Here is an 11,677-nt window from a genome sequence, read left to right on the forward strand (position 1 = left end):
ATGCATTGCAAATTTCACAGTTTTGACCTGGGCATAAGGGATGGGTCACAATTAACTTAAGTCCTTTATCCAGTCATCCTTTATTGAAGAGATCAAAACACTTTTGTTACATGTAAGTACTTTTCAGCAATGGTTTTCAGGAAATACAATAATAGACACGTAAAAAAACAAAACATTATTTTACTATCTCCAAACTCTGCCCTCAGGGAGAAAAAAAATCTGACATTACTCATAAAGGTCGAGTGAAGACAGGGCTTTGGAGATAAACCTGACAGTCTGTCTCTCTTCTCTCTGGAGGAAGGAAGGAAGTAGTAGAAGTAGTAGTGCTGGATGCCGGTTCATTGGCTTACTGGCTGGCTGGCTGGCTGGCAATAAAAGCGAATGCATGGCACAGGGTGAAGTGTCTCTTTACCCGAAAGGTGGGTTTGTTTTTCTCTTCTAGTGCTATAGGGGGGACTGTTTCAGCTTAGCAGGGATGTAAAAAGGACAACTTTGTTTGCCTGCTCTTGGTCAGGGAGAGAATTGGAAGTGTAGAGAGTAGATGCTCACTCGGGCAGGTAGTAGAAGCACACAGACACGCAAATGTTGTTGGGAAAACAGATGTCGATGCAGAAATAGACCAGCCTCTGTTTGCCTGGGCCTAGAGAGAGAAATAGAAAAAATAAAATTAGCTAAAATGAGCTGAGTCAGTCAATTAAAAATGCAGATGTGATTTGTGTATAGAGAAAATTAAGTGAATGCGGATTGTTTATTATAGGCGAATAGCATCCGTCAGGGGGGGGGGTTCATTTGGTTCCATTATATGGTTACAAAATGCCCCACAAACGAAAGAGAGATTGAGAAATGATGTGTCATATTATATGCAACACAAAAATCTAAACATTTTTACAATACAAAATTAAACAAATTAAAGTTATTTGACCACCCCAAGCCAAAATAAATAAAAACCTGTCCCCCCCCCACAGGGCTCAAAAAATGTTTTTGCACCATACAAACTTCTGATAAATAACCATCAGTCCCTTATTGAGAGTACCGGTAACTTAATTTGATAAAGACAACAGTCCCATAGGAATTAGCTAGAAACAACCAGCTTCAAGGTTCAGAGCTAAGGACAAAGACAGAAAGATGTTTTGTTAAGATAATGTCGTGATTTCTCAAGGGCGGTGAGTGATGTTTCAGTTGAGTCGCGTGTGCACAGAACAAGATGACACCAGGCAGTGTATCACACGGCAAGTTCTGAAGTTTAATACACACCCAGAGAATATTATACCGTATTGGACACATGACGTGACAAAAGATATGAAACAAGGACAAGAACAAAATGAATAGGAATAGAACATGCATACATAAAGTAGTTGATGGTCATCATATCATGGGTATACGTAGCTATATGTACTTGGTCAAGCAGATAAAGGTCATAATTCATAACAGATAATATTGGACCAGGTAGTGCACAAAGGCAACGGTTACCCCACTATGGTATGGTTCTGAATATACTATTCATAGGCTACCACTTTCTGGATGACTCACTAAAATGTCAAAAGGTCATCGTGTCATGGTTTAGGATTACATTTCTGGGCTGCCTGTGGTTTCAACACCCTTCTAATTACAGGCACAGTAATTAGAAACTTCACAAGACAACCAAACAGCACTACAAAATGTAAGCTGCGGCGAGAATCAAGAAATAACACGTTTTATCTAGGCATCTTACATGATGATTCTTTCTAGCATTGTTCAAACATCTTAGGAATCTTGTCAGGCCAATATATTACCGTCCATTATATAAATACATTTATATTGGTTGCTTGCAATACTCTTGGAAGTGAAGCTTATACTTATTAGTCTAATTAGTCACTCTGATTAAGAACATCAGATAAAGTGCCTGACATTTTAAACATAAATGTTGCATACTTTAGAAGTATCTTTGTACGTTTTATAATTGAAGTCTAAGCAATCCTGACTACTTTGGATCCATATTCACACTAATAACCAGTAAGATGCCCTGAGATCGAGAAGCGACATTGCCCTAGGGCGAGGTCACGTGCACGCATCAGCCTGGGTGATGATCATTTTCGGGCCTGTTGAAAACATTAGATTTCGCCGGCTGCCGGGCGTGGCTGCACTAATAACTTTGGGGCAGGCCCGTCTAGAGTTTGAATGGTCAGGTATCAGTCAAAAAGGAGACATCGAAGAGGAAGGACGGGTGGGGACGGATCAACATTTGGAATGTCAGGTCAGCTCCATATATGGAGTTCTAAGGGTTTGAGATAAGATGTAGAGTTGCTGGCCAGCTCCATATATGCAGATCTAGGTGATGATCCAGACCAGTCCAGGTCAGTGTGATCTTCATATATGGAGACGGCCATATATGGTGGAGTGACGTGTCACGAGGCGTGATCATATATGGAGGTGTGATGTCATGAGGCGTGACCATATATGGAGGTGTGACCGACCGAACGACTAACGGGAAATCCAGGTTTTCATAGTAAACTAATGTGGTTGTGGTTTGGTTCTCACCTTTAGCTCTCTGGGTCCAGTGGATGGAGCTGTCCTGACACAGATCCTTAAGAGGCTCCTCCAGGGTGGACAAATCCACCTGACTGGCTCCCAACACCCCTAGAAACTCTGTCTGTCTCTGAGTCCTATTCCCAGACAACTGGTACTGGTTCTATTGAGCACAAAAAAGAGGCATTGAGGGACATGGGGGGGGGGGGTATCTTTATTTTGATGAGTAACATAAGATAACATTATAACAGAAATGCTAATCACTTGAATTGAATTGAATTAATTTTTCCCCCACTGGACATGTCATACGCGTGAGAAGCTATTGTCTTGGCCAAGTGAAATAAACAAAGCAGTCATCAGGGAAGATACCATAACCAAGATGACTAACACTCAAACTGAGATTACCATGGATTTGAAAGTTAAACTGCTATTAGCTCTCTAGGGCCGATATCACTCCCTATGAGGTCTATTTGCTCGCTCATTTGGCAAAAAGGCTGTGTGTAATTGCACCATTTATACTGGTGATGGTCTCCGATAGGGAGCCATTTAAAGTCCTGTTATGCTTGAGTGGGTCATGTAACAATCTTTTACTCTGCTCTCAAAGACCATTGTGTTGAGGGACAGAAGAACTGACTCACAGGGAGGCCCCACATCTCTCTCCTATGCAACCTATTAAATTAAATGAAAGCCATCAGTAGCTTGGTTTGATTACTGAATACCTGTTTCTGTGAGACATGTGACACCACAGAGACAGGACTCTCACATAACACACAAAAACTTGAGGTTCCAAATGGCTTAATCTTCTATCTAATCTAATCTATCTAATCTAATGTAAATACGAATAAGGCAGCAAAAACAGAAAAAAATAAAATAATAATCGGTCATCTTGGTCTCATACTGAATCATTCCTCTTCACATTGGACAGCACTTTGGATAAAGTGTTATATAAATGCAGACCATTTCCACCAACTAGTAGTAGTAGTAGCGTATAGATCTATAGGTCTGGTCATGGGACTGAGCCGTTTAGGTGTCTTCCATCAAACATGCTGGCCCTTCTCTGCCTAACCTAACAGTCTAGGCTGCCCTTTAATCCAACAGAGAAGTCTTAAAAGACCCACAGACAGAGTGCCCATTGTGCAGGGTCTAGGGCTCAGACTTGCTGCTGTCCCCTCACCTGTAAGAAGATCCCAGGCACACAGAGAGGGTTAGGAGGATCGGATGTGCGAAGGAATTCAACCGTAGAGGAAGAGAGTAGTTAAAAGAAAGAAAGATTGTGAGTGAGAGATGAAGGAGAAAGGGGAAAACGTGAGAGACAGAGGAGGGAAACAATGGATAAAGAAAAGAAGTGTGTGACAGAGAGAACCAGAGACTATAAGACCCTGTATCATTTCCAGAACAACTACTACTATGAGTAGCTTACCCCTCACCGTCACAACACACCCTCTCTCACCCTCAAAACCTCTTTCTTTGTGTGAAGTGGCAGAAAAGTGAAGAAGCCAAGTGAAGCCTAAGAAAGCAGTAGGAAAAATCTGCCAGTGAGTCACAGTGAGACGGAATTCCACCAGTGCGCCAGTTCGCACATTAGTGAGTCAGCGATCAAACGCAGGTCGCTTTAGATGAGACTAGTAGAGCGAAAAAGGGCAAAACCAAACCATAGTGTTGTTTTTTCCACTGATTGACTTACAGGCATTTTATTGATTTAGACACATGAGATGGATTCATACCCTGTTACAGTATGTGTGTGTGGACTTTGGACAGGGCAGAGGTATATAAAAAAAGAAGAATTGCATTTTGTTACCTTGTTTGTTGACTGAAAGGAGTGCACGTTATCATAGTCAGACGTCTCCATCTTACGCAGGAAGCAGCTCTCCTGGTTATCAGGCTTGTAGCATATCAAACCCTATGAAAAAGAACAATACAGCATGGCACTTTTATCAAACGAAATTATTTATTTCAGCGATATACGTACAGTAGTTTTAGCTGTATATGGCTGCCCGTAACAATTTGAATGAGAGATACAAGAGTTTTGTAATGCAATGTAATGATTGGGTTCTAACATTCATTAAATAATTTGAATGAGAGATAATAGAGTTTTGTAATGCAATGTAATGATTGGGTTCTAACATTCATTAAAGAATTTGAATGAGAGATACTAGAGTTTTGTAATGCAATGTAATGATTGGGTTCTAACATTCATTAAATAATTGTCTGCAGTACTAATACAGGATGGATGTGGGATGAATGCATAAAAGGACAACAAAAATAAGTTTTGTACCTTATTTTTGTACCTGTACACAAGATGTAACAATAAAGTACAACATTTGGTTCGTAAAATAAATACATCAAAGATGCGATAATCCATTTCTAATGGATAAAGCCTTGGCCTAGAAGAGAGGTCATCAGGCCCAACCTTCTTAGAGTTTCGACACTTTCCAGTTGGCAGCAGTGCCGTATCAGCAGTGATTGATTGGCCAAATCACTGCCCCTTTCCTGAACCTTGAGACTTATACAAAAGTTAAAATTGCAACATCCACTGCATTCTTTGTAGAGAAGTGTCCAGACAGACTATCACAGATGTGACAAACTGAATTATTATCAATATTTGTAGAGAATTGTCCAGACAGACTATCACAGATGTGACAAACTGAATTATTATCATTATTTGTAGATAATTGTCCAGACAGACTATCACAGACGTGACAAACTGAATTATGATGCAACCAAATATTCTCCTTACATGTTTGATATCGAAGATCACTGTCGACGTGTGGTTGAACTGGGAGGTCACAGAAAAGGTCACCAGGTCTTTTTGCCTGTCCACAAGCGCTGATTGGTTGGTCAGAGTTCCAGTCTGGTCTGGAATTGTGATACGGACGACCTGTAAAGACTACGGTAATGGAAACACATTAATAGATACACGACTGACAGACCAATCATTGTGAATAAACCAACAGAAACAGCTGAAATGTTTAGTACCTCAATTAGATTAGAGAAAATCAGCAAACCTGATAGTTGACTCTTTACCTGAGAACGATGCTGTGGCAGACCTAGATTCCCTGTCAAACCTAGGGCGATTACTACCAGGAGCACAGATGCAGAAACACTGACCCAGAATGCCCTGTGAGGGAACTTGGGGGACCCTGCTGGACTCCCATCCTGATGGAAAAGAAGCAACACAAGATTCTGATTCAAATACAAATTTCAATAAATCTAATATCCTTCTATTGTGAAGACAAATTTACCCTGAGCAGATTAATCTCTGGTAATGTGTTTTTATGTCTGGTGTTGATTTATTTTCTCTACTTGCTACTTTTTGCCAAATAAAAAGTTCTCTCCTGTCCTGATTAATAGAACAATATTACATTCAATCAAAGGGATTAACTTCAGACTTAATCATTAAATCAATAAATTAACCAGATCCTAAAACACAGTGGCTGGTGAATATTTTGATTTCTCCATCCACTGTTGACCTGTAGATAAGAAAGTTAATTTCCTGCCCTGACCTAAAACTTGCTCATATGCCACATGGTAGGGTCTTTTATCCAAGATTCAGAGTCCTCCGAGCAGACTAAATAGCTTACCGTGCATTGCGCTTCTTCTGAGCTGTTCTGTGAATGTTTCCAACACCTCACCATCCTGTGTCCTGTGACAGCTCCTCACTTGTTCTGCACCCTTCTCTTAGCTTTCAGCATGGAGCCATGGTCATGAGCGGCACTGGCTGGGAACACAGGTAATACACCTGGACAGATCCTCTTTCTCTCTGCTCCAACTCAAACCTCCCCTCCTCTCTCCATGTAGAGACCTCCCTCCTCTCATAGCCCATCTGTTTCCTCCCAAAACAGGTACCCCCTTACTTCCATCTCATTCACAACTAAGTGAAGCTTGCCAAAAACTAATTCAAATGTTGTCTCCCTGCCATCCGCTCCTATTCCTCCCCTTCCTAACTATCTACCACTCTCCAATGCCTCTATTCCCTCTCTCTCTCTCTCTCTGTCACACATCAAAAACATGTGACAGCAATTGGCCTGCAAACCCCCAGACAAGACAATGAACAAAGAGGGAAGCAAGGCACACCTTGTCATCGCAGGACTGAGGATATGAGGCAGTGAGTGTTTCTGCATCCAAACGATGACAGCCCAAGGTGACTTTAGGCACAGTACTCAAAGGAAAGGGTACCATGTTTGCATTAGACTCAATACCACAGAGAACACACAACTTAGATGCTATGTCTGTTTTATTATAAAATTTGATCAAGTGTTTTTAGAATTGGGTCAACGACAATACTGTTGCTGAAATGGGCTAGATTCTAGCCGCTAGAATGTACAATATGGATGATAAAAAGATTGCATTACTTATTAAAAAGCCCAATCCGCAAGTTCAAGTTAAATGGCATATTACTGTCCTTGCATCATGTACTGTATGTTTATTTAAAACAGTAACTCTGCTTGTGAGCCATGTAGTAGAGCTGTGAGTCCCATAAGTCTCTACTGGTTACTGCATGAGCTGCCTCCTGCCTGTGACCAGTAGATTTGTATGGTTATTGTAATAATTTAAAAGACTTGCACATTGGGCCTTCAATGGAATTAGGCTAATCAGTGTTGCAGTAAAATTACTGAGATTACATGGAGGACAGAAAAGTTACATACAGTACAAGTAAATGCTGTGTACAACTGAATGAAGTTGCACTGCACAAAACTAGAGATGCTCCGATAATTGGCCGTATCGGCAAATATTCACTCCGATCGGCAATTTATCCCATCTGGAGAAACCGATCTTTTACACCATTTAAGTGGTATAAAAGTCAATCAGATATATAGTATAATATAATCTTTGCATGTTTGTGACAGGCCTAAACATTCTCCCCGTCCTCCCCACACACACACACACACACACACACACACACACACACACTTTTGACGTGGGTTGATAAATAATTTTGGAAATATTCAAATTTGCCCCTTACGCACAAGATCGGTATCGGCATTGGCTGATCGGTATCAGTATTGACCGATCCCGATCGGTCCCAAAAAACCTGATCGGAGCATCCCTACACAAAACCCGTAAAGATTAATAAAACAGCAGAGTTAAGGGTTACATTATGAGGCTAGAAGTAAACTGCATCAGACATAAAAGTTATACAGTACAAGTATATGCTGTGTAATCAGCTTAATGCTTAGTTATTCCCTGATGAGGTACTGTCAAAATGAAGTGCATGTAGCCCGGGCACCCAATAGGCTCCAATGTAGCCTGACGTGTCGCGGGTTCGAGTCCCGATCCCGACGACCTTTGCTGCATGTCAATCCCCGCCTCTCTCCCAATTTCCTGTCTATCTACTGTATACTATCAATAAAGGCAGAAAACGCAAAAAAAAAAATATATATATATATCTTTTTAAAAAATGAAGCGCGTGTGATTAACAAATACACAAGAACTGTGCAACTGACCACACTTAAAACAGTTGAGACTTTGGTATGTGCTTATTCACCCAGTGTCAACTCGATAGCATTGCTTAAGATGGACAATTGCATCACAATGTCACAAGGGGGGCATTGACGTTGTACGGCTGCACGCACAGACCTTCCTCTTTTCTTAGGTTAGGTAACACACAGTATACTTCACAACTGCCAGTTAAAACTGTCCAATTCTGTTCAATCAATACTCTGATTAATTGTTCTGTCAAGTAGTCTTTTTAATTTTTTTAATTAGAGACTAGAACTTTAATAACTATACTTGATAATAAAACGTGATGTCGTCTTTGAAAATCCTGAGTCATTGTCCTGCCACACAGTGCATTAGGACTCTTTAGGCAGCATGGGTGTGACTCCTCTATAGAGATGACTATCAATAAATTAAGACAAATAGAAGAGACTGCAAACTCTTGTTTTCTATGGGCTAGCGAAGCATCGGGTCTTTCTTTGAACTAGGACAGTGATTCTCAAACAACATTTTGATTGCAAGGACCCCCATAACTCTTGAGTGTGCAAATGGAACCAAATAGACCCGTAAAGGGCCGTTCACACCGAGTATAACTATAAAAGTCAAGTGGATGGGGTTCACACCGACAATAAAAATATATACAATGGTGATCGATATAGTTATTGTGGCCGGTGGGAAAGGCGTGTAAGGTAAGGGTCCATTTTGGCTCCATTTGTACACCCTCAAGGAACCCTGCTGGTCCCTGGCCCCCACTTTGAGAACCACTGAACTAGGCTACCAAGTACAGTAGCCAGTCACCACAGTTTGAGGAGTCATTCGGCTGCCTTATCCCCGCAGGAATGGAAGCAGATCAGCGATGCTGTCCACATAGTAATCTGGCACCATGCCTTGCCGCTCTGGGGAGCCGCTCTTCTCGTGGGCTTTGGCGTCTGCCACTGTGCTGACCCCTGTGAGAGTGAGCAGGGTCTTCAGGCCGCAGTTAGAGCCCAGCAAGATGTCAGTATCGAGGCGGTCGCCAACCATCATGCAGCGGCTGCTCTCCAGGCCAAACTGGGAGGCCACACAGTCAAACATGTAGCGATTGGGTTTTCCCACTGTGTGGGCCTGGCGCTGGGCACAAGTCTCCACTGCTCGCAGCAGGCAGCCGGTACCTAAGAAGAGGGTAAGGATAAGGAGGTGTAGGTTTAGAGATTACAGTATGAGGACACCTGACTAAACGGACTAGGGACACCCTTGACCTCAAGCTGTGTCCTGCAAGTCCCACAACAGCATGCTTTGGAGAGCGTCAGCTAAAAACTATGTTGGTGACCTATTGAACTTATATTGAACAGTATATTGAACCTACCTGGCACAGCCTTGCCTCCCTCCAAGGGCAGTCTGCTATCGGTGTTGGTCCCCACAAACAGACAATCCGGGTTAGAGAGGTACTGCATAGCCCTGTTAATTTTCATATAACTGAAATGCTCATCAAAGCCGACCACCACCGCCTTGACCTCTGGGTCCAGTGGTACGTTGGCCCAGTCACTTTGCGCCCCGGATATGTGGTCGGGTCCCACCCCTGTTTGCTGGATCCCCACCATCTCCAGCTCTTGCTTCAACGCATCGCTGCCAATGAGATAGACTTTGCTCTCCAGCTTGCAGACAGTCTTCAGGTACATCGCGGAGCAGTAGGCTGTCCCGAACACTTCATCCTGCGTTACGTTAAATCCCATGAGAGCCATTTTGTCCGCATACATCTTTCTGGTCTTGGTGCTGTTGTTGGTGAGGAAGAACACCTTCTTGCCATTGTTTTTGAGCAGGTTTATAACTTCGGGCGCGCCCGGGACGGCCTGATCACCTCTCCAGATGACTCCGTCGCAGTCGAACAGGACGCTGTCCACGGTGTCCAGCAGATCCCGTATCAACGCACCGCTCAGTCGGGTACATTTAGATGCAGCCATTGAGGAAAAAGAAACGTGCTGTGCAGTCTGGAGGATCCGCAACGTCCACAAATAACACTGGGTTCGCGGTGTACGCTGCGTTACGTTTCCTAAAACACAAGAAGCAGCTCGCCGCCAACGACTAGAAATCTCAGAGAAAAGAAACGAACGACTCAACATAGGCGTTATAAACGTTCAACAACATACGTAAGTATCGTAGTGACGCAATTTAAGCAATGAGCGATCTGCTGACCTCCAAATATTACGTCACATATCGATCCATACTTCCGCACCGGCTTAAAGCGACAGGAAAGTGTCAAGTCACAGAAGACATGCCACCACCCACAGATAATTACATGAACGCTGCCATATATGCTGTCTTCCTTTTGAGAGACAGTTCGCATATATCCAGTCTAGAGCGGATAGGGAAACGACATCTGTGGCTGCATGTACATTACCGGATACAGTAGGCGGGCTCTAGACCGGATCTGACTACTGAACAGTAATTAGAAACCGTTACTTAGAAACAATTTAATATATTTCAGTGTTGGAGGGAAAAGACCCCCTTAATTAAGGATAATGTCTATTTTATGACCAATTAAAATACATTTATGTACATGTTAGCAATGCTTTACCCACTTTTATGTTATAGTATATAGTACAAATATATATATATTTTTTAAAGGGAATCACTACTGGGGCAATAGGCCCCCCATGATACATTTGACCTAAATTAAATTCAATTCCACATTTGTGTAAAATGGTTTTATTTGTGTTATATTGGCCATTTAAAGTAAACCTGTATTTTAGAACAAAGGGTTAAAATGTGGCGTAACATTATAGCTTACCCCTAAAGCTGTCATTGCAAAGAATGTCATCTTTTTTTTTAAGTTGATAATTTATCATAAGGCCTTCCCTAAGGGCCTTCCTAATGATATAGCCTACAAAACATAAGTGAAGAGGTTTAACTTATTTACTCTGTATTTTCAGGATGACAAAGAATTAGATCAACTTATCTTAAATGTATTTGGGTGGGAAACTGATGACCTGGATTAGGTGAGAGAATTAAATTCAGCTGGGGCTTTTTACCCCAGGGGGGCCTTTTTCCCCCACTCTACCCGATAACACATTGTAACATAAGTTATAACCACAAGCAATACAAAATTAAAGTAGCAAGTGCCATTGATGATTGTTGCCCTGCAAGTAAATTGTTGTCGATAAAAATAGGTTTGCAGCAGTTGTAAATCTAGGGGAATTGGGGAAACATGATTTCATAGCAAATTGATATGATCAACAGATAATATAGTAAAAAAACTATTGTCAATCAGAATTGTTTAGTAATTATTTGCAGGAGTGTGTAAGAATGTGCATGAGTATTGCGTACTGAGTCCACAGCAGTATATTGGAGCCGCTGGTTGAACAACTCTGCAGGTTGAAGAATGCAGCGTGTGCTTGAGCACAGAGGAAGGAACTATATATTGGCAAACACATTTCTACTAGCAGTTGCCAGTTGGACATTGGTTGTGATGAACAGCATAAACATCATAACATGTTACTCGTCTGCTGCTGGGAGGGAGAAACAGCTGCCCCTAAGGCCTTCTCCTTGTCCAAGCCAGGTCAACCGGGTCCGTTGACATAAGTGTCAACCCTGGCCCCTGCCCTGGCATGAGGTTCTGCTCCCACCCTCACCCATTGGGCCATTGCACTTGAGAACAGTGATCCCACCTGCTGGTGATAGTCTACAGTGCCCTCTGCTGGGTATTGTTGGGTACTACTACTATCGCATATCAGACTAAAGCAAGCAGTCCACTCAGTGG

At 42.2% G+C, this 11,677-nt stretch overlaps 2 protein-coding genes across 2 annotated transcripts; both read right to left on the bottom strand.

Moving 5' to 3' along the window:
• Positions 1–545: 545 nt before the first annotated feature.
• bricd5 (BRICHOS domain containing 5) lies at positions 546–6,684 on the bottom strand (the record flags this gene model as incomplete). The annotated part of the gene is made up of 6 exons (XM_080790039.1): positions 546–640; positions 2,518–2,668; positions 4,304–4,405; positions 5,243–5,392; positions 5,530–5,661; positions 6,580–6,684. The coding sequence occupies 6 exons, from the start codon at positions 6,682–6,684 to the stop codon at positions 546–548; spliced, it is 735 nt and encodes a 244-aa protein (XP_080646165.1).
• Positions 6,685–6,727: 43 nt separating this feature from the next.
• Positions 6,728–10,209, bottom strand: pgp (phosphoglycolate phosphatase). Its single transcript, XM_080788569.1, has 2 exons — positions 9,287–10,209; positions 6,728–9,092 (listed from the first exon to the last, which is right to left on the bottom strand). The coding sequence occupies exons 1-2, from the start codon at positions 10,038–10,040 to the stop codon at positions 8,767–8,769; spliced, it is 1,080 nt and encodes a 359-aa protein (XP_080644695.1). The 5' UTR covers positions 10,041–10,209; the 3' UTR covers positions 6,728–8,766.
• Between the last annotated feature and the right edge of the window lie 1,468 nt (positions 10,210–11,677).

Source organism: Protomyctophum bolini (genome assembly GCF_963924005.1).
Source record: "Protomyctophum bolini genome assembly, chromosome: 18".
Lineage (NCBI taxonomy): Eukaryota > Metazoa > Chordata > Actinopteri > Myctophiformes > Myctophidae > Protomyctophum > Protomyctophum bolini.

Excerpts from the sequence above, each read along its gene's own strand:
- pgp (XM_080788569.1), bottom strand. The coding sequence starts at position 10,040 with ATGTTGAGTCGTTCGTTTCTTTTCTCTGAGATTTCTAGTCGTTGGCGG. Across the intron at positions 9,093-9,286 it reads GGGAGGCAAGGCTGTGCCAG|GTACCGGCTGCCTGCTGCGA; the intron begins GTAGGTTCAATA and ends CCCTCTTCTTAG.